The sequence below is a fragment of the Vigna radiata genome, chromosome 7 (genome assembly GCF_000741045.1).
Source record: "Vigna radiata var. radiata cultivar VC1973A chromosome 7, Vradiata_ver6, whole genome shotgun sequence".
Lineage (NCBI taxonomy): Eukaryota > Viridiplantae > Streptophyta > Magnoliopsida > Fabales > Fabaceae > Vigna > Vigna radiata.
This window is the reverse complement of record NC_028357.1, coordinates 13543052-13567205: the sequence shown is the minus strand read 5'-3', so window position 1 is coordinate 13567205 and position 24154 is coordinate 13543052. Positions and strand designations below refer to the sequence as shown.

At 31.3% G+C, this 24154-nt stretch overlaps 2 protein-coding genes across 2 annotated transcripts; one reads left to right on the top strand and one right to left on the bottom strand.

Annotated features, from left to right (window-relative positions):
* The first annotated feature begins 1448 nt into the window (after positions 1-1448).
* LOC106766949 (zinc-finger homeodomain protein 11) lies at positions 1449-3139 on the top strand. Its single transcript, XM_014651746.2, has one exon. It carries the CDS (start codon positions 1689-1691, stop codon positions 2805-2807), a length of 1119 nt encoding a protein of 372 aa, XP_014507232.1. The 5' UTR covers positions 1449-1688; the 3' UTR covers positions 2808-3139.
* Positions 3140-20731: 17592 nt separating this feature from the next.
* On the bottom strand, positions 20732-21649 carry LOC106766089 (protein FAR1-RELATED SEQUENCE 5-like). Its single transcript, XM_014650848.1, has one exon. It carries the CDS (start codon positions 21647-21649, stop codon positions 20732-20734), a length of 918 nt encoding a protein of 305 aa, XP_014506334.1.
* Positions 21650-24154: the final 2505 nt, after the last annotated feature.

Below are 24154 nucleotides of genomic sequence, written 5' to 3'. Positions count from 1 at the left end.
TTTCACCTCTACATGTTGTCGGCCAAAAGAACGGGAAAATGTTCAACTCATGAAATGAGGTTCTAATTCACTACTCTATCAAATATCACATTTACCTTATTTCGTATACTGCAAATATTTATGCCCAAATTTCTTTTCTGCTTATTTTTCTGGAATCACTTTCTAAGTCACATTTTTAGAATAACTTCAATTGTTTAAGGATGTAAACAAATTTGTTAAAATAAATTACTTATTTTTTTTCTCATTTTGTCTTCACTTTATATATTCTTGATTTCTTGTTTATAGTATAGATGAGTTCCAATTCTATAAATTGTTTTTTCTTCACAAATTACATGTATTGTTTTTTAAGAAAGTGATCATTTTTAAGTTAAAATTATTATTATTCGACATCAAATTAGTTCACATGTGGTGATGAGAGTATTATTTATTTTGGAGTTTCAAAACTCTTGTATGAAAAAAAATATATATTTAAATTATCATTTTATTTAATTTATGGATTGAGATTAAGAATAATTTAAATTTATATATTTTTTAATTTTTACGAAATAATTTTTAAAGATAAAATTGTGAAGATAATTCAGACTTAAAAAAATATCTTAAAAGTATTAATCTTAATGATTTAATCATAATTTCTAAACAAATTGATGGACTATATATATCTAAAAATCGAAATAACTAGCTAAACTTAAATTAATTCACTTATAATGTATAAACCGATTTAAATAAATAATTTTAGATAAGGTATTTTTTTAAAATTTTAAAATATCATTAAACATTTTAAATTAATCAAAAGAATGATATACAACTTTTCATATCAAAAGAAGTCATTTATATGAATCTACATTTTGATGTTTGGCATGCATATAACTTTATAGTATATGAATTGTGGATTTCATTTAATTTTTTTTAATAGACATTAGTGTAGGTTATTTATTAAGATATAATTAGTATGATATAGTATGAGAGGGAAAGAATGGTATTTTAAATATTTGAATTATGATGTGTGAAATTGAGGGAGGTGGGAAGTGAAAGTGGTTTATGCGTGAGGATATGAAAAGATGAGGTAAGGTTTTGTTGGGAAGGAGCAGGAAAGTGGTGAGTGAGTGAGTTTTGTATTTGCAGAGGCCCAGCTGTGCCTCAAATATCCTTCAATTCTCATTTCCGTACCATCTTTCAATTCTCAACCAATATATTCTTGCCTAATATTTTCAGACAAATTTATTGCCCCCAACTAACACATCTCTCATTCAATTTCATTTTTCTATTAACAATCACCTAATTAAAACTCATTATTAATATAACTTTTAAATTACTTATTACATATCATACATAATCAATCCCTTTTAATTACATCATAATCCTTCTACATTATTATTTAAATGCATCTACTCTCAACCCTTTGTTTCTTTATATCTAATTTTTTTTTTATCTTTTTCTATTCTCTTCTCAAATCATTAGTGGTTGAGATTTTGGACCCTCTTTCTCATTTAAACCTCAGATTTTGTCATCATCATCGCCATTTCTACCTGCATCATCATCACTCTATTTCCTCCACACCATTAATCCCTTCACTTGTTTTTTTTCCCTTCTAACACAAAAATTCATCCTTTGACAAGAGTGCTTTAAGCTTGTCAAAAACCCTAATCTCTCCCTCTTCCTGTTATATCACTCTTGAAGAGACAACAGACATGGACCTGACCTCCAGCTGTACCCACACAATACAAACCTTTGATGCTGATACTAAGACCACACCACCCGTCAACCCCACCAATAATACCACCCCAAAGTCTCTATCTTTCACCAACGCCACCCCTAAGCGCCACCCCTCCACCACCGCTGCTCCACCGCCTCAACCACCCTCCATGCTCGTTACCTACAAAGAATGCCTCAAAAACCACGCCGCCAGCCTAGGTGGCCATGCACTTGATGGCTGTGGCGAGTTCATGCCTTCCTCCTCCACCAACCCCACCGATCCTCGCTCCCTCAAGTGCGCCGCCTGTGGCTGCCACCGCAACTTCCACCGCCGTGATCCTCAGGAACACAGTAACCTCAACAACAACAACAACAACAACAACATTCACGGCGCCAACCCCAACACCGTCGCCACCACCAACAATAACCCGACTTTCCTAAGCTGCATCTACACCCCTTCGGCACCGGCACCAATCTCTCAGCGAGCCATGAGCCAAAGCACGAGTCCGAGCCTGAGTTCGAGCCCGAGCCACAGTCCGAGCCCAATGTCAAGCCCTTCACCTCCTCCACTCTCCCACGTGCCACCGTACCACGCTTCGGCACCCCACATGCTTTTAGCCCTCGGCACTGGCTACTCTACACCCTCCGATGAACACCCCCACCACCGAGGCCTAACCTTTTCGAGCGTGATGTTGAAGAGCGAGAACCCGAAGAAGAGGTACAGGACCAAGTTCAGCAAGGAGCAGAAGGAGAAGATGCAAAACTTCTCTGAGAAACTGGGGTGGAGAATGCAGAAAGGGGATGATGGATTGGTCCAGCAATTCTGCAATGACATTGGGGTCTCTAGAGGGGTCTTCAAGGTGTGGATGCACAACAACAAGAACACCTTTAGGAGAAGATTGGATCAAGGGGAAAATGCAAATCCAAATGCAAATGCAAATTCTCCTCAAAGTATCGGAGATCATGATGACGGCAATAACACCAGTGGTGGAGGTGGATTTGATAGTGATATCAACAACCCCTACAACCCAAATAGCACCAACAATGACATTCACATGAATGAAGGAGATGGATGTGGCAATGTTCATGTCTCTCTTAATGGACTGTCATCTTAGCTACCTTTATTTCCTCAAGAAACATAGACGGTAATGGAGCTGGAAACAAAGCAATTTCACCATGATCATTATTGTTTATTGCCATCTTTTTGGGTTTTATTTTTCTTTTTCAAATCAACTAAGACTATAGGAAGATTCAAGGGTGTCTTGGTTTCAATTAAAATATCGTATTACTGTGTTAATGTTCATAGACTATGAAATTAGTGTCACCAGGACATGTCTCACCTTCTTCTGCAGATAGCTCTTATTGCTGTCACGTTTTCTCTTTGATAAAGTGCAGGTATATATTTGAAGTGATTTAATTATGAAACGTAAATATTATTTATTGTGCATCTACTACTACTACTTCCTTAGAAATTTCCATCTCCCAAAATGCCCATACCTGTTTGTCCAATTCACGGCCTTTATCAATTCTGGGGTGGAAATGGAACCTATCTGCTATTTTGTCCTTATTCATTTATGGAGATCTCCTACCATTACAAGATTTTATCTTGGAGATAACGCTGTTGATGCGTGTGGTGAAACACTGCACGAGCAAAGTTCAAAAATCTAATCTTTCCATTAATTTCTTTTTTATGATCTATCACATTTGGGTGTGCAAGTGGTCCTATGGAAGTTATCTCTTAAGAAAGAAAGAAAGGGATTAGACCCATTAATCACATTGACAACGACATTAATCTATTCCATTTGCTTTGTTTGGTCTCATCTTCCTATTGGACTTTTATTTCTTGAAACCCTTTGTTACAATCAATTATCAAAAATGAACTAGAAGGATAGTTGATTAGAAGCATACAATACCCCTTTGGAATATTACAACATGGCGTTGAAAATGCATATTGTCTGTTCTGGTGTTTATCTATTATTATTATTAAACATCATTTAATTACCGTAATCTTTTGTTTGTTTATGCTTAGAAGGCAAGCAGCATGATTTGGTTAATCAATAATTAAGGAAAGTAATGCGGCAGTGCTGTCTTATTCTGCCAACATTCCATTTTTAGTTAGTCCAATGAGAGACGGCAAATTTGTTGTTTTGCTGTTTCATTATATATTTAACTAGTTTAAGGTGGGAGGAAGATTTTATTTCAAGATTAGTCTAAATCGTTTATAGCTTTTGTGAGACCTCACTCACTTTTAAACGAGGATTCTTTATTTTACTTAAAGTCTTGCCTAAAGAAGTTAAACATGTACTTTCCTGTGGTGTTAACATGCAATGATAATAATCACAAGACTCACTTGCTTAATTATAATTGATGAATTCAGATGTAAGTTTCATTGGCCTTTTAAGCTGCCACGTAGTTTTCTTTCCTTTCAAGTTTAGGGAAGAAATTGTAATGAGTTTTTCATAGAATAGGTATATATAAGATCTCAGCTTTTACAGAGAATGGACCACTGAGGAATTAATGCCATTTTGGAAGCTTTGTTGCTGCATCAGTGGACCTCTATTCTTTGCTTCTTCTGTGTTTTGTTTTCCTTTGCTTTTTTATATGGGACCAAATCTTTCATCTTCTTCTCTTCCTCTTCCTCTTGTTGATGAATCAGGCCCACTGGAAAAAGGAACACCACTATACAGCCCATATAAAATGCTAGTAGTATCAGGAGTGGGTCACAATTTTTCATATCATCAAGATTTTTAAATTATTATGTAATTAAATTTCTTTATATTTATGCAAAATAATCATTAATTATTCTTTAAAATATATCTGTACTGTGAAAAAGCATTTTAGTTCAGTTTAGAAAAAAACAGCCAGTAACATGGTCATTTTCGCCAATCAGCTGAGGAATACTTCAATGTCACACCTCCACTTGCAAATACACACGCACACAGATTTTAGGATGTATAATTGCATATTTTTACAGAGAAAGAAACGAAACCTTTTGTTTATTAATAGTATAAAAGAGTATACTAAAGGAAACAAGGAATATAAATAAAATAATATCTACGTTTTTAATAAGTATTATGTGATATAATAATATCTTGCTACTCTAGATTTAATCATTTGAACAAACCAGTTATATACATTAAAGGGTAGGTCTATAAATGGAGGAAATAGATAATTTCGAGTTGATGATTAATTATTGTAATAAAAAAAGCAAGATATTTTCATTATAATTATAAAATAAATGTGTATAGTTCAAGAACAAGAAAGAGTATATTTGTATCGTGCTAATAATATGTTATATTAATATCTCGAAATCTATTGTGTGATTGTATTTTGTTTTGATAAACATATTTCGATTTCTTTGGTATTTAATTGTATTTTTGGAAGTTTAAAAGAATATTAATTAATCTTTTGTTGATTATATTATCATTTCATTTTATATTTTCACTAATTCACATTCATGCACTTATTATGAGGTAAAAAAATAGAAAACCTCGACTATTCTTTAAGATTTAAGAATATTTTTATTTTATTTTTATTTATGAACAAATTAAAAAGACAAATAAAGAAGTGTATTCATTAATTCATTAATGCATTTAGTAGCCCAAAGATTAATTGACTAAATAAGTAATGTTAATTAAAAAACAAAAATCAAATATCTCACCTCTCTTTTGGATAACATTAGTTTACTTATTAAAAGCAAAAGTATTACTATAGTGAAATATCAATAATGGTAAGATTACAATTGTTTGAGGGAAGTATTGACCTTTTACCAATACAAAAATTTGTATGCATGATGAAAACAAACATCACACACATTAGTAAACTTATATTCCAAAGACAATATGAAATATATATATATATATATATATATATATATATATATATATATATATATATATATATATATAATCTCAACAAAATTTAAAAGCATGTTAATGCCAAATTAGACATGTGATATCAAACTCAAATGACAAAATAATAATAATAATAACCATGATTATAATAGTTTAATTAAGAATTCAATAAATAATATGAATACAGATTGTACCAATGCACAGTTATATGAAATTTTAGAATATTATCGAATATATGATCTAAAACTCCAAACTTACTCAAAAATTTATGTGAAGGAAAAGAAAAAACTTAACCAAACACATATTAGTTACATTTTTATGAATTTTTGACTAAAATATGATTTTAATTCCCTTCTACATGCTCTTGAATTTAAGGGACACAATCTGGATTAACTTATAATACATTTGTACAATTTAATATGTGGATATAATACACACTCTCCCTCACGTCTTCTAACCTCCTAGAATATTTTGAATTATATTGTATTAATTTGTGGATATGTGCCCGCAAGTGATTATTTAGACTAGAGAAAAATTTGTCACCATTCATTTTGAAATAATAAATGTGAAAATGACCAAGGTTGAAATAGATAAATTAATTTAAATTTAGTAGCATATACATACAATAATAATATTTTCAAAATCAAAATCACACTTTAAGTTAATGTTGCCTCTTAGGTTACAATTAACTCAAAGTGGACAAAAACACTCTTGGAAAGTAGACTTTGAACTCTCAAGAAAAATCTTTCAAAATTAATATTAGGCCTCCTTCAAGATGTATTTTGCATGTGAAACAAAAGTTCATTGAAATTTTTGTTTGGTGATTATTGTAGATGGATCTTTGATCTTGGAGGAATAATACATAAGTTGACCAATAATAAGAAAATGATTTGTCATGAAGAAACATGAAGATTTGAGGACAAATCCTTTTGAAGAGGGAGGGAAAGATGACATACTAACCATGGCCAAACATATTCAAAAAGAGTTGTAGTCATTTGTGGAAGGTGGGCCCAAGCTCTATTCATCATGGGCATTAGTGAGTTCTTAGTAGATTCCGTTTACTTTAGGTCTTGTATAATGGGAAAAGTAGTCTAGGGTTTCCTTTTTGGGCCTTGTATAATCGGCCAAGCAGTGTAGGGTTTTCGTTAACTTGGGTCAACAAGGAAGGCCCATATTCTAGAGTTGACCACATAGTTCAATGTTTTGTCTTTGTCTTGGTAAGCAAGGAGAAATGTGTCTTACCTTTGGGAGAGAGTGATCATGTGTCATGCTTTTAATGGAGAGGATATTCCATAGGTAGTGACTATGTATCACTCTAAGAATGGAGAGATTTCTCCTATGTTAGTGACCATATGTCTTCCTCCTAATGGAGATGATTTTTACCTTGTTCTTTAAGCTAGCGAAGTGGAGGTTTTTATCATTCTCAAATATTACTTTCATACAACAAAAATCAGTTGAACAAAATCACAAATCAGTTAAATATAAAAACTAATATTCATTTTACATAATAAACATTTAAATATAATCCATTATGAAGAGAAAAAGAAAAAAAGAAAAAAAAATTAACATGAGCGAAAATTGACTCATTTGAATGAAAATTTTCTCACTTGAGTGAAATTCTGGTTGAATCAAAGGTTGATTTGCAATGAATTTTTGTTTGATGGATAAATTCTTCACTTAACCAAAAATAAGACCGAAAACAAGGTTGATTTTTAATTTTTTTTTCTTGAAAAAAAATTTGTTTGAGTGAAAATAGAGTCAAGAGTAAGATTTGGATCTTTGTTCTATTTTCACTTAAGCAAAAAATCCCCCACTTAGGAAAATCTTCTACTTGAGCGAAAATATAAATAAAACTAAACTATTGGAGTATAGTAACTAAGTTTTCAAATATTTTATTCAAAGATACTCTATCAAATAAAAATTTCAAACCGATCAACACGACCAATATAGTCCATAATTTGCTCAAATGTTATCCTTCGCTCATTTGAAATAAAACTTGGTCATTTAAATGCATTATAGATACCTTTATTCACATCAACTTTATAAACTAACATTAAATATTTTGCTTCAAATAACCATAACTTGACTAATTTGTCTCTAATGAAGAAATCTAGCACAAAACTAATAATGCACAATAAATTTTGTTCGTTCAAACAATACAAATCTCTTAAAAAACTCAAACATTAAAAACATGTTCAAACGACACACAATCATACATAAAATGCAAGATACTGTGAGCATGTAAGTTTCATATCCAAATCATTTATCTTAAGATTTTGTTAAAAGCCTAAATAGTTTCATTTACCTATAATTCCTTGTTTCAAAGAAAGTTATGCCTTAAGCACGAACTTACTCAAAATCTAAAAACATGGAACAAAATACACAAACATAATTTAATTTGAATATGATCTTAAATAAATTAAGAGTGTTACTTTTCTCAACTGATTTTATCAAGATTTATGAGAAACTCATAATAAAAAAAGAATAAGGAGTCTTTAAAGTAAACAATAAATTACTTTGTTTGAAAACATCATCGGCTTTATCTCATCAGGTACAACGATCTATTATCAAATTTGCAAATGATAAAGTATTGGAGGAATAAATTTAAATATAAGGTAGGGAGAATTTTCTTTAAGAAATTTAGAGAGAAAGAAGGATATGAAAAAGTGAAAAAGAGATTTATAGTTATTGCTTCTATTAAGTACTAATTTTTGGAAAAAGAAAAAAAAAGGTTAACTATCACAAATAAAACATAGTAAGAAAACTATCTCCTTGAAATTAATAAGGCAATTTCTAACACACATAGTAAGTACTATTATTTATTCAATATAAGTTGGATTTTCTATGGTGTTACAGTTCCTTTTGGTTTTCCAATTAACAATTTTCATTTTTTAGTTGTTAATTATCTAAAAGATTGTTGTTAGTCCAAGGCTTAAATAACATTATAAACGTTGTCGATGATTTGATAAAGAATTGTTTACTCAACATTTATACATGGATTTAATTTAGTACATATCTTTTTTTAAAGTTTATTAAATACTTGAATATGTTTCTAGTCCTTCTAATTAGGTAAACTACTTTCTTTTTTTCCTCCGATTGAAATTTTTAAAATTTAGTATTTGATTTTGTCTGATGTCATTTTTAATACTTGGAATTAGACCATGTTAGTGACACCGATTATGTAGCAAACAATTATTAGCTCAACATTTGTCTAGAGTGATTTTTGGAAAGTTTCTTTTGTTAAATCCCAAATTGTTTGTAAGGGCGACATTTTGATGATTTTGAATACATCTCTAATAGCAAAAATGATGTTCAACAACAATTCACGATCGTTGACTTTGGTTTCTAATAAGTTGTGGTGCTCATCTCTTACTTGATTTCTCCATCAAGGTCTTCATGCAAAATTTACAACTCATTTGAAACATATTATGGGAATTTCACTCAACATTTGTCACTAGTGGCACTACTTCACTCTTCAATGATAATAGGAACACTGTAGAGTGCTACAAGATAGAACGATGGGATTTGAATTTGTTACAAGAACTTTTGTTATTGTTGGATTTATTCTGCCTTTAATTGATATTTTGGAATGTCAAAGTGAGGTGGGAAAGGTTGTGACGGTCTTCCTCCAAGTTTGCTTGCATCCATGGTGGAAGATGATGAAAACATGAGGTTAAGTGGCGTAGAAGCTAAGAGAATGAGGGAGCATTGATGTATTTTGGTTCTATTTAGGTGAAGGAATCCTATAAGAGATGAGGCCAACTCTCAAACAAGAGGCATGTGCACATGATTGGGCAGCATTTCATACTCAAATTCTAGTTGAAAAATACACGAGTGAAGGCCTTTATTCATAGGTTGAGGAAATCCTAAAGTGGTAAACTAGTCCAAAATTTTGAATCTTTAGGCCAAAAGCAAGCATGCTTGAGGTGTCACTTGCCACCTAAGGAATCACATGTTCCTCACCCTTGTGTGTGTAAGGAGAGACTTGCAAGACAAGTTTGCACTTCTTTAAGTGTAAGAAACCCTAATTTTAGTCGCACACACATTGGTCCAAAGTGGGGCCTAGTACCAAAACATGGCCCAAATACAAGGCTCACATAAAATCAGGTGATGCTCCCTCCACCTCCCCAAGTGGGTCCTGCACCTCTCCACTATTTTAATTTATTTCAAAAATATTTTTCACCTCCCCACTATTTTCTTTTATTCCAAAAATATCCTACACCTCCTCAGTATCCTTAACAATCTTTCTCTTTCTCTCTCTACATTAATGGAGCATTTTATATGGCTATGGCTCACTAATGGAGTATTTACATTATTCAAATTTCAACTTGTGATATATTTTCTTTTTCTGTTGAATATATTTTTTTCTTTTCAAATTACTTAATAAATGGTAAAATTTTGTTCTAAATTTCTAGAAAAATGTTTATATATATGTGTGTTTTTTTTACATATAATATCTATAATTTTTAACATTATATTATGTTTTAACTCACCGACATGTTCGACTCAAATAACTTGAATAAAATATTTAATTTATTAGATAAATAATATAAAATACTTAAAATATAAAAAAGTTATTTGTTAAAGATTTAGAATTTATTTAGTTCCTTCGTCATTATTAAATTAGTATATAATAATAATAATAATATATCATTATTTACTATTAATATTATTATGTTTATTATTTTGTATTTGCATCTAACTTTTAATTTTATAAAATGGAAATGGTGGAAGTACTATTATTGAATTTTATATTTTGTAATATATCGCAAATTCAAATCTGAACATTTGAATGCTCTATTAATGTAGAGAGGGAAATGGAAAGATTTTAAGAATAGTGAGGAGGCGTAGGGTATTTTTGGAATAAAAGAAAATAGTAAAGATGTGTAAAATATTTTTGAAATAAATGAAAATAATGGAGAGGTGGAGGAACACTTGAAAAGGTAGAGGAAGCAACACTTAATAAAATCTTATATTATTAGATCCATGATACAAAGGCCAAAAATATTAATAATAGTTAAAAAATAATTCTAGAGTAAGTCTTCACATTTTCCTTAACCCAGATGAACATCAACTTGGGTATGCTAAATAATAATGCCATATAAGGAATATCAATATCATTGTCTACTCCTAAACACTAAAACTAATATTTCATATAATAAAGTTTATAAAATTTTTATGTGAGTCACGTACCAGACTCCAAATCCATGAATCAAATCTTATATGGACTGAAGTAAAGAAATTAACCTGTATCTTTTATAAAAAAAACAGACCGACTCAATCTATTTTTTATAGACCAAATACGGAAGAAACCAAAATGAAACGTAGAAGCTCATATAGCTAAGTATTCCTTTCGTCTCACTTAGAATATTGATGATGGTTGAATAAGTTTAGTTTCCTAAACTAATACATAAAGTATAACCAATGATTCACTTATTCAATCACTTATTATTAACATGATCCAGATATATTTATTTATGAACATTTTTCTGTGTTTTTTATTTTATCTTTAAAATAAATTATCTTCATATATTAAAAATATTAATCTATTATAACCTTTTTAATATAAGTAATATAAAATTTTTAATAGAAAATCCAAATTGATGGACAGTGAAAGAAAAAGTTATTTTAGAGGTATAAATATTTGTTTATATTATACTTGATAAACGATCCGGTTACAATGGATTAGTTATTTGGTCAATCAACTTAATCTAATTTATTTATTAGTAAATTTAAAAAAAAAAAATCACTCTCAATTTATTATGGATTATGAGTTAAAGGTTGATTTACATTTTTAAAAAATAAAGCATTTGTAAGGAAAAAAATCTATAAATTGAGTTATTTTGATTTTGAGAAAAAAGAAAAATGTAAGAGAATAAGGTTTGAGAAGAGAATGAAACAGTAGATCTGCATATATTTTCCACCCTATATTTTTAATTGCATTAAGATTTTTAAAATTTAAAAATTTTCAAATTTATTAAAATTTTCAAAAAGAAATTTAACAAATTTTAAAATCTGTTGAATAATTTTTCAAAAACTTTGACGATTTTTAAAATTTATTGAAAAAAAAATTATTTTTGGAATGTGAAGATGGAAAAATATTAGAAAAAACACTCCAATTTTTAAACTATTGCATCCTTATGCTAAGAGAAAAGGCAAAGAAAGAAAAATAAAGAAAATACATGTAGGAGTATTTCAAATTATATGTATTTCAAAAATTCTATTATGGAAATTTCATTCTGAAAAACTTATTTCCAAAAACATTTTATATGTTCTGAAAGTTTTGTTTACATTTCAAAAATATCGTACCAAAAATCTTGTTTCAAAAATTTTGAAAAACTTGTTTAAGAATGCATGTATTACGAAAATCACTTTTCCAAAATGTAAAATGGTCATTTAGAAAATTTGAGAAGGTGTTGAAAGAACTTTTGAAGATGCGGAAAGCAAAAGGCTGTTTTACCATGGACTGATAAAGCAACCCAACTCTCATTTCCGATTAAATTATATTAAAAGCCCAAATTCCACTATTGAATTAAATCACAACGTGCACCTCCCCCATTACCTCCTCACCCATTCTCCATCTCCTCCTTTTTCCACCGCAACTAGAAGCTTCAACTATGTCGATGTGTGTGCCTCTCCGGTCATCCATTTCAGAACAACCTCTTACAGAGTATCGAGCCAGCAATCAGCGACCCACCAACGTCCCAAGGCCATCCTGGGAAGCAGCGTCCGCCTCCTGGAGCGAGTTCCAGTCATCACTGTTTCCTCCGTTGTTATTGTGGGGATTTGGGTTATAACAATTTTCTAACAAGTCGTGTTGGCGTGATGGATAGTGATGAAGATTGAATAGTATTTGGAGGTGTTGGGGATGAATGGCGTGAAGAAGATTACAGAGTATTTTTGCAGAAGAAAAAAATATAAACAATCATATTTTACTTTCATTTTTAATTTAAAAAATTAAAAATAATGTTATAAAAGAACAAGATAAGAATAAGAAGTATGTGCCCATACATTTCAGAACACTGGTTTCTGAATGATTCTTATAATATTTCTAATGTGGAATAATTTAGAAATCAGAAATTATACTTTGACAAGAGTGAAGTATTTGATCATTTGACACACGATGGGGTCCACTTTTTCCATATGTTAGCGAGGTTAATTTTGTTAGTTTGGAGCACTGAAATCCTTGTAAATGAAACTCTACGTTTTGACTTTTTGAAGCGGTAAAATCATTCTAAATGAAACTGTGCGTTTTGAAGCAAAGCAGTTACACAATTTGGGTGAGATTCTCATTGTACTTATTTCACTTTTGCCAAAGATGGATCATTGTTCGTGTTAGGGCAAGGGTGGGTTGATAGAGAAGTAGAGATTTTGGGTGGTGCGACACAATTTGGGTGAGATTCTCATTGCACTCATTTCAGTTTTACCAAAGGCGGGATCATTGTTCGTGTTAGGGCAAGGGTGTGTTGATAGAGAAGTGGAGATTTTGGGCAGTGTGACTTAATCGGAAGGTCGACGTCATTGGATGGTGGGCGGTGTGACTTAATCGATGGACGTGATCGGACGGTCAGCGATGCTTCTTCTTCCTTTGTTATTTTGTCTTCATTTGTGTATCTTTTCTTTTCTTTATGCTTCACTTTCGAAAACCGTAGACTAAAAGGGGCAAGGTTTGATAAAGATGAGGTTGAGCAGTTGTCGGTAGGGTGGGTTGATAGAGACGTGCTAGGAGATTTGGGTCTGTCTCACATTGTATGTTTCGTGTTCCTTTCTTGTTTTGTCTTCATATGATACCTATGGCAATTTTTGTCCTGGACCTGGACTCTGTCAAGAAGAATTCATTGTTCAAGAATGTGAAACTATCTAGTCATACCTGGTCTTCTGCAAATTATGTTTTTAGATCAATTTTATGCTTTCATGCTTCTCTTCATAAACTTTTAATCCAATTACTGACTTATTTCTGTGGACATTCATCTTCACATTGTCGTGGGTGATATTTGAGCAAATTTGAGGGATTATTAGTGTCATGGCTAATTAACATGTTGATGTAGTTTTGTTTTTATTGTGATATATTTGAAAGTCGACTGTGCCTTGAGTTATTTCTTGATTTTCATCGGTGAATTTGCCTTGAGTGGATTATATAATCCTCATCTCTCCCAAATATAAAAACAAAATTTGTTTATATGAAGTGATGATGGTTTAATTATTATATTGATTTCGTATCATCATAAGTAATAAAAATAAGTATATAATGGCATTGTGTTTGCCCTCTTATTCCTTGGTTTTGCAGGCAAAGTCACTCTAGAGAGTGTAACTTATAGCTTGAACACACTTTTGCTTGACCTTCTGAGTGGAAAACATATTCCTGCAAGTCATGTAAGTTTCTTTAGTTGATTGAAAGTAATGCAAACCATATTTACTAGGGTCTGTCCTATACTTGATGTTTTCTTTGTGCTATAATATAAATTTTTGCTGCTACAATTTAATTTATGCAGCTGATTTCATTTTGAATTTCTGTTTTCTGCAATTTATGTTTTCTGTTTTATTGTTTTCAATTTTACTGTTTTGAATTTGGATGCTAATATTAATTAAGCTTTACAGCCTTTATGGTATAATACATTATTATTTTTTTAGCTGAGTCTTGTTCTGGAATATAAATTTTAGTGGATTCAATTATTTATTAAACTATTTCCTTTTTATGTATATGGTTTTGTGGAATCGTTCCACTCATTGGAAGTTGCTTTCGATTAGTAAATGATACTTTTCTAAACCATGCTTTACCTTGTACGAAAACATAGTAAATTGTGTTGAATGACTGGATTAAATCACTTTATTCCATCTGTTTTAATTATTTTAAAACTACAAGACACACTATGCATAAACTTTTCAGTGCATCATAAATGAATTTTTATTTAAGATGAGATGAGATTTCATGACACTTAATGGAATTATTTTTGGTGTATTCATATCGCTCTTCTTTTTCAAACCGCGAGTGAATATGTCATGTAATGTAAAAATTAATTTTAATCTACCTGCAACTTTACTTTATTTTTAGTTGGAAAACCTTTTCTTACGATCATGGTACAATTAGACCTGGTTAGGATGTTTCATGAAGCCAAAACCTTTTATCCATTCCATCTTAGGAAGACTATGACGTTGTAAAAATTACGGCTGTTACATTTAGCATTGAGCTAAGATAAGTGATGGCTTTTGTCTTTTATTTTTGGCTTTTGTCATTTTCTCTACTTTTCACATTCACGGAAATGTAATATTACTTTTTGCAATGCAATCTGATATGATGAATTTATGAAACTGTAATTGTTTGGAGAATTGTGTGTTGTGGTAATTGAAGGGCTGCAAAGTCGTGTAGTTTATAAGTTGAAAAGTACACGTAGCATAATTTTTATTTAGACTAAAGGTGCTACATAATCATTTAATTTCCTGTAAAATATCTCCACCAAATGTATATTTTCTTTCCTAGGACTTTTGAAGTTTGATGTTATTTCTGTATATAAGTTGTATTTTATAAGACCCCAAAATAAATATGATAAATATTTCTCTTCTTGCACAAGTGATGCATAGTAAGAATTTCTTGTTGTATGTTAGTATTTGTTCATTTGTTTTTACAATAGTGAGAAGGTCTAGGACTAGAGAGATTAATCTGATCATGTGTTATTCTACATTGTGACAGCTGCCCAATGTTGAGTTTTTGTTTTAATCAACACTTTGTCATTTCCTTGGCACCTTATTTTTGTTATTTGTAAGCCAAGCTTATATGTTGAAGATTATTTAGTTTCTTTACTGTGATATATGATGCCCTTAGAGTTTATTGTCATTGGTAGTACAATGAAACCAACCATACTAATATTATTGCAAGACTGTATGAGAGAGAGAGGTCATACTTTTTTATACCCCCAACTAATTCATTTATTCCAATATGCTTTTGCACGGATTAGCTTTTATGGCTTGAATTGTAACTTTTTTATTTTACGAACATGCAGTCAAAGCATAGAGATACTTGGAAGAGTGATTATGGAAAAATAGGTTTGAATGCACATGATGATTTTTTTAGTGTTTAAATATGATTTGTTGAATTGGTTTGTTTGAGTTGTTAAATTGTTTACTTTTATGCATAGGTTTATGCACAACATTCATGCAGGACAAAATACTTGACACATGTCAACACATTATTATCAGATGTGCAAAAGACATTCATACAAACAACTCCTTTTGCATGGCTATTGTCCATTGACGCGGATATCAAAATGAGTAGGAATCTAGTTTTACAATTGTGTAGTAGATGGTTAGAGAGGAGGGGCGGGTTTGAAGTTAGGTCTGTCTTTATTACATTCACCAAATTAGATGTTTGCTTAGGTTTAGGGGTTAGGGTTAATGGAGAGATGTTTAAGTTGTTTAAAGAGGAAGTTGAATGTCATACTAGGAGACTCTTTGACACAATTGATGTAAGTGTACATAATGTTTATGAACAACTTCAAAACCGTATAAAAAGGGATGAAGTGGTTGATGTTTGTAGGTTATATTTACTGTTAGGCTTGAGTGAGTTTTTGTTTACAAATAGAGGTGGAAAAGTTCATTTAGGTTTATTTGAATTATTAGATGATTTATCATGTATCGGAAAGTATAATTGGGAGGTGTTATTTATGAGTATTTGGTTTCTAGTTTGTGTGATGCTGCATTGTGTGTAGGGATGCTGTCATGTGGATGGTTGTGTATTTGCATTACAGGTACATTTTGATGTTAGTTACAAAACTTATTGTAATAATTTATAATTTTTAGTTATTTGAAATTGAGTTTTGTATGTAACAGATCTGGGAAATGAAACATGTGTTATTTGGTCAGAATAAGTTGGCTAAAACAAAAAGTTGTATACCTAGAATCCTTCATTGGATGCATGTTAAAGTTCGTGAAGCAGAAGTTGAAAAAGCCTTTTCCTCTAATGAAGTGAGATTAAAATAGCTTGTATTAAGTACTTGTCATGTAATTTGTATTCAATTTAATATGATTTGTGTGGTTATTTTGTTTTGTGTAGGTCATTACTGAGGTACATGTAAGCAAAGAAGAGATGTATATTCAAATAGTTAAAGAAGCTTTAGATGGTCATCATAATACTAGAGTGAAGGACAACTTGCATAGGCAATCGATTGCTGATATTGTGGCAGAAAATGAATCTCTGCGTATTATTATTGTTGACAAAGAGGTTTTTATTGCCAAACTTGAGATAGTGGTAGAGAAGCTACAAATGATTCGTGCAAAGAAGAGGCAACGAAAGGTTTATGATGCCAGAACTCCATTTAAGAAGTCAAAATCAGAGAAAGATGATGACATATCGGCTGCTGATGTTGGGAACTCAAATTCAAAGGAAGATTATATGTTAGGTGATGAATTTGGGGGCAAAATTTTACAAAAAGATAATCATATGGTACTTTACGGTGCTTGGAAGTCAAATTCAGAGAAAGATTTTGACATGGAAGGTGATGATGTTGGGAAGTCCAATTCAGATAAGGGTTCTGACATTTTTCGTGATGTTGTTGGGAAAATTGACATTGAAAAAGCTGGTGATGTTGAAAAATCTGACATGTATACACGTTTAAAGGCTCAACCTAGGAAGTATGTGAAAAGTGTTTGTTTGAAAACCCCTTGGACAAGATTAGATAGGAAAAACCATAGGCGCATTGAATAGTTGATGAAGTTCTTTGTCTTTCTGATTTGACAGTAAATAAAGATCAATCTAGGAGAAATGAAACCAGTGCAGTGAAGAGTTGTCAACCGCAAACAGTCAAGAGGAGAACATAGTCACTTGACTGGGTATATTACTCAATGAATGTGTTAGTTGCTTATGGATTATTTCAGTTCTGGTCATACCAATATGCCACAACTCAGCAAACTGAAATGTGTATTAGAATTCAGGTGTCTCTATAGAAATTTGATTCTTTTTTTTTATCTCTCTACCCCAATTGCTAGGATGGGGGTGTGGTTTGCTTATATGTTTGAGGTTGTTGCCAAAATAGTAAAACTACTGATTGTGATTTTTTATCTGAAAGGAAAATGATGATCTTTGTGCTGGTTGATGTACTAGTATAACTTACCAGTGAAGTAATGCATAATTTTTGCCACAATTTAAAGGAACATTGCTTATAGATTATATCTTTTCCTTGAAACACTCAAATTTATATTAAACTTTTTTATTTTTTGGTGTTCTGCATGTTTGATTGTACTTTTTTTGCTTATAGATTATAGCGTCCCTAAGGTGTCTGAGTTATTACTATTATGCGTTCCTTAAGCATGTGAAACTGTCTATGCTCATGCTCTTTTTTAAGACTATTATTGTACTATTCGCATTTCATATAAGTATTGGTTTTTGAGTAAAATATTGATATCATCTTCTAGCTTATATTTTTGTGATACTTTACATTGGTGATATCAGATTTGTATCATGTTGTGTGCTCACCACAGTCCTTGTGTCTCTGGTGCTCACAAATCTATAGTAACAACAAGGGTGGGAAATAACAGAGCGTTTATTATTTCTTTTTTCTAGTAAATAACATATATCATTTTTGGGTATACGCACACACAAATTTCAACCATTCCCACTGTCAAAACTTGTAACTTGATTGGATTTTGAAATCTAAAGTGATTGTGTTGCAGATATAGCATTCGAGACTTAAAATTGATTCATTTTTATTAATTCATCTTTTCAGGCATACCTTTGACCAAAAGAGATTGAAACAACCACTCTACCACCATCCATGGGAAGATGTTCTGTACACAAAATGAGGGGTTCTATATGTTGAAAGAACTTTGTTATGCTTCATTCTCATATAATGAATGTTTTTTATTTTTAACTTTTCATTTTTATCTTTATCAAATTAATTTTATTTACCTTTAATATTTAAAATGATTACTTACGTTTCTATTGTCACATACTAACAATAGAAAATTACTAATTTGAGGATTTTACAAGTTCAAAAATTTAAAGAACTTTTCCAATTACTAAAATAAAACAAAAGAGAAAAAAGATAATTGTAAAGCAACTTATACAAGAACTCAACCACTGTAATTTTCTTTTTATCAGCTTAGCATTTAGTAGAAAAAAAGTAAGAGGAATAAGTTAACATTGTGCACCTACTAAAATAATGACAATTCAGTTAACCTTGTACTTCATCATAGATAAATAAAAACTAAAAAAGTTTTGAGTCAATGTTGTAAAATACTTTTTTTTTTTTGCAATAAGTGGTTATTCCATTCAAAAATTGTGGTTGGTTGTGACAGATATTTCATACAACAATAAATTGATCAACCTGATTTCAATTGTTTTGAAACCAAAAGTTTAGTAAACACTTTATGTGCATCACGTGACCATGGCTTCTCCATTTTCACCACATCTTTCATATGACTTCACCAAAAAAATGTCATTCATTACATACATGTCAAAGAAGTTAAACTTCATTTGAAATTTCTTATGCAAAAACATTGTCTTCTTATGCAAAATCATGTTCGATGTTAGTTGTGGACGATTGCGTGTTTTGCATGTCATTGTGTAATGATGCAAGCAGTGACATGAACCCAGGGGATTGCACAGTTGGTACCTACATGAAACAACATCCAATGCATGACATTTAAATATATTTAAGACGTAGTAAATGGAAAATCAATGAAGTATGAAATTGAAATACCATCTTACCGGACCAATTGAGTTGGTTGTTGTATTATATGTGTTTAGTGTCCCATCAATGTTATTGTTGAATGTTGTATTCGCTCCTTCCATCATAGTTTCCTTTATGAGTAATTGGTATGAAGTTATTTTAAATTGCCTTACTTTGGAAATTGTAACACCATCAAATGTTTACTACAACTGATAAAGCTAAGAAATAATAAAATAATAACTTACAGCAATATCAATAGATGTTTGAGAACTTCGTTTTGTTGATTGTTTCTTCCTTTTTAGTCTTTCAGATGTGGATTTCAACCTTTTTGTCCTAGGTCGACCCTTTCGCTTCACAACTTAAGGGCTTTCGATGTCAACATTGTTTGTATTTTTGTCTACATCATGAGCTATGTTACTATGATGCAGGTGTTGTTGTTCTTTGTGAGTGTTGTTGTTCATGTAAGGTGAAGGTGAAAGTTGAAGGCCATGCTGGTTGACAAATGATCTAAGGTTGTCAACCAATAATTTTGTCATGTTTATTGACTCACACGCAATCTCAGCAATATCTCCAAAAGTCTTGCATAAGTTATCATATCGTTCAATATGTGGATCCTTTTCTTTGTTGTTGTATGTTGCTCTAATGTACGTCTGTTTTCTACGGACATTTTTATACCATCTTGTGAGTATGTACTTAGCAGGAAGTTCTGTTACTCGCTCATGTGCCAAGACACATACACAATGTCTACAAATAGTGCCCCTAAACTCATAAGGCAAACAACTGCAATTGACATTCATTGTGTCTCGTTCAAATTTAACCATGAATACCCTTTCTTCCCTTTTTTTCATTATGAATGGAGTCCAACATCACCTTGTAATATGATGATTTATCTTCTACAACCACACTGTCAACAAAACAATTAATTTTACCTATAAATTCTGACTGTATTTCTGCAAACTTAGCATGCGTGTAATGTTTTTGGAATTGTCGCTCTATGAGTGATTGTGACCCGCATGGAAGAGTTGTGTTTAACGATGTGAAGTCAGCTTGGGTTTCTTTTTCTGTCTTGTGTTGTAGTGCATTGTCATATTGTTTAACAAATTCTTGAAGAGTAGTTTGTGAGTTAATATATCCATCAAAAAATGCATTCATACTCTCGCTTCTTTGAGTGGTTGACATTCCAACCGAAAATGTATTTCTCAAATAACAAGGAACCCACCTGCTTCGTTCTTCGTAAAGTGAAGAGAGTCATTCATTTGTTTGTAGTGAAAATATTGTTATCATCCTTTCCCATCTATAAACAAAACTCTCAACTGAATCAGAATTGTACACAACTTGCTGAAGTTGTCGCTTGATATCTTTGTAAGCGGCATAAACTTGTAACTTCTCAGGTATTTTTTTCATTATATGCCACAAGCACCACCTATGACGAGTGTTAGGAAACACTAGTTCTATTGCTTTCTTCATTGCTTTGCATTGATCTGTAACAATTCCTTGGGGTGCTCTGTTGGACATGCACTGAAGTCATGAATTAAATAGCCCCACAAATGAATATGTGTCCTCTGAACATAACAAACCACAACCTAACAATATTGATTGGCCATGGTGGTTGACACCAACAAAAGGAGCAAACGGCATGTCGTACTTATTCGTTAAGTATGTTGTGTCAAAAGATATGACATCACCAAAATACTCATAAGTTGCCCTACTTCGTGCATCAGTCCAAAACACATTCAGTATGCAATTGTTGTCATCAACATCAATGTCGAAAAAGAAATCCTTATTCAATTCTCTCATGGAAGAGAAATGGTTTAAGAGTGCCTTGGCATCACCATCTTTTGATAATGCTCTTCTTTGTTTGGCGACATAATTTCTAACATCTTGTTCGACAAACTCCATGTTCTCATAACCTCCTGTAGCACAAACCAAGGATCGAAAACTTTTGTTAATCCTAACTCCTGCTTCGGCATTTAAGTCTAATGTTCTTTTGACATTCAGATTCATCTTTTTATTGCCTCGGAACAATCTTGACTTTGTTGGACTAAGATCATGAGTATTTACATCATCAAATGTTGAAATGTACCAGTTCTCCTCTCTTTTTGATACAATCATTCGAGCTGCACAATCATTAGTCATTGTTGGACGTCCAATCATTTCATTCTGATTGGATTCGACATATTTTCCAGCCCTAGAACACACCATCATGAAGTAACATAATTCGTTTTTATTGTTCTTCCTTGAACTCCTTGTTCGAATTCCAAAACCCTTTGATATTGCATGTTGTCTATAAAATGACTTGGCTTGATTAACACTTTCAAAAACCATTCCAACTGTTGGAGAGATTGAGTTAGGTTGAACATGGTTTTCATTTAGTTCTTCTACAACTTTGTCATGTTGTTCATCAAATTCAATATCATCCAAAGATGTATTCATATTCTTCATTTCCTAAGTTTTCATACATTAATTGAATACAACAATAATTACTACTTAGTGGACTAAATTATATGATTGTTGATAATCAACTAAAACAATTTTGTTGATGTACATAACCAGTTGAAGACATAACCACATATGAAAGAACAAATAACCACTTACTACACACCGTTAAATGTTGTTCATGAAATTTAATATCATCCAAACATGTGTTTATATTCTCTTGTCCATGCTTTTCGTACATTAATTCAATGCAAGAGTAATTACTACTCAGTGGACTAAATAATATCATCCTTCATAATTAACTTATTATATTTTATATATGTACATAACCAGTTTAACAAATAACCACTTACAAATGAGGAAATAACCATTTACTGCACCATTAATTTTGAATTTCAATTTCAAATGACCAATATGGAAACAATAATGTCACAGTATAAAAATGAATAGCAAGTTCAGAAGATGACAAATACAAGGAAGATGATGAATATAAATCCCAACATTAAATAAACTCAACAACCTTCTGGGCAACACATCAATTTTTATTTTTATTTTTTGCAAAAAATAGTTTTATTGACTCACCTATTTAATAGAACTTCAATGGTTATTGACAGAGATGCACCTCAATAAATGGCTAAGACCACTCCACTCATTCATTTCATCTTCTACCAATTTTAGGGTTTACGGTTGTTGTAATAAATATACGTTCGAAAATTAATCTTCCCCACCTCTCATTTTAGTTGAGACTTGAAAAAGGGTGGGGTTCTTTAAAATTTTGCAAAAGCATTAAATGGAGTTGTCATTTCATGACTTCTATCACAAGCAATCACAATTAATGCTTCATAGGGGCATTTTTGTCATTTCATATGAATGTTATTATAAATTGTGTTGATGTGGGTTGCCCTAACACTTATGTAGAAGTAAGGTCTTCGCGGTTTAGAGGTATGCCCACTTTTGCTGTTACATTTGCTTCATCCCCAACGTTGTCTTTGCTTATGTTGATAGTTTCATTCGCCATTGCAATTCGAATAACAATGTCATTCTAGGCCCTGCTGGTGTCGTTGAGGCAATTATGCTTAACCGGCAGTTGAATGAAAACATCCCCACACAAGAATTCTTAAGTCACATAGCAAAAGTCAGTTTTGATCATGACTTCACATCCAATGCTTGGGTATGGGCTGAAAAATTCATTGACATCCATGGTAAGTACACTAATTGGTAATTCATATTCATTGACATCCAAAATTTGTGATTTGAGGAACTTTTTGGGAATAATAGTTTCATTTAAAGGATTGTTGGTTAAATATGAGGTTGAGCATATCTCAACCCTTGATTCCTTGAAAGGAACTTGTAAGGTGTCCTTGTTGCGATGTCTTATTAAAGCTTGTGAGCATAACGGATTGGGTGACATGAAAATAACAATTCGGGTTGGTTCATGTCTATTGTTAATGTGTATAGTGAAATGTTAACTTCATTTAACTATCATATTGAACTGTTTTTATGCAAACGATACCTCTTCACAGGATCCAACAGGGACTGTAAAAGCAAGTGTTCACTGCAAGGCCGTTGATCATCCTGAAATAGGTCCACACTTAAAAGTTGGAAGTGTGATAATCCTACAAGATGTAAGTATATGGTTTCCGATCATTAATAACTTATTGATTTTTTCAATTGGGACTACAGTAAGGATGACAAAGAAAAGGTTGGAGTAAGAGAGATGAAAGAGAGAGGGCTCAGAGAAATGAGAGAGGTGAGTAAGGGTTGGGAGTTTCTTTTTTTTTTTTTAGTTTTGAGAATGAAAATTATTAAAATACCTTTAACCTTAAAACTTAGAATCCATGATATATAATTTTGTCTACTAAAACCCAGTACACGTTGCTAAAATGTACCAACTAAAAAAACAAGCGTTAGCAAACCCCTAGATAAAAATATATTAAAGTTAAATCTTTCATATAAAAAATACAAAATAAATTATTATCTAAGCTATCAATCTAACAGGTAATCTATGTTAACAATCAATCTATGTAAAAAAAAAAAAAAAAAAAAAAAAAAAAAAAAAAAAAAAAAAACTAGTTTTGCGATTCAAGCACAAGGTGAATGAATAATAAAATAAAATAAATAAAAAAGTTATCTCTCACTTAAAAATTAAAATATGATAAATTTTAATTAGTTATGCGGGTAGTGCATCCAATCCTGTCATTGACCAGCATGAATTCTGAAACCTAAATAAGTCAATAGTATATTTTACATTTTTTTTTCCTTACACAGTAAATAGATGATTTTGTATACTTTAATGGATACTTCAAAGTTTAAAAGCATGTATATTGAAATTGTAATATCTTTGTTATCATTAAAACATTTTAGATACTAAGAAAACATCTAACCAACTACAAAATTATAATTTTTAATCAAACTTTATTATGTCAAATACGAATCATGAAATTATATATATATATATAATATTCTATATTAAGATATATTTTATAAATTAATTTTTTAAATAATAAAATA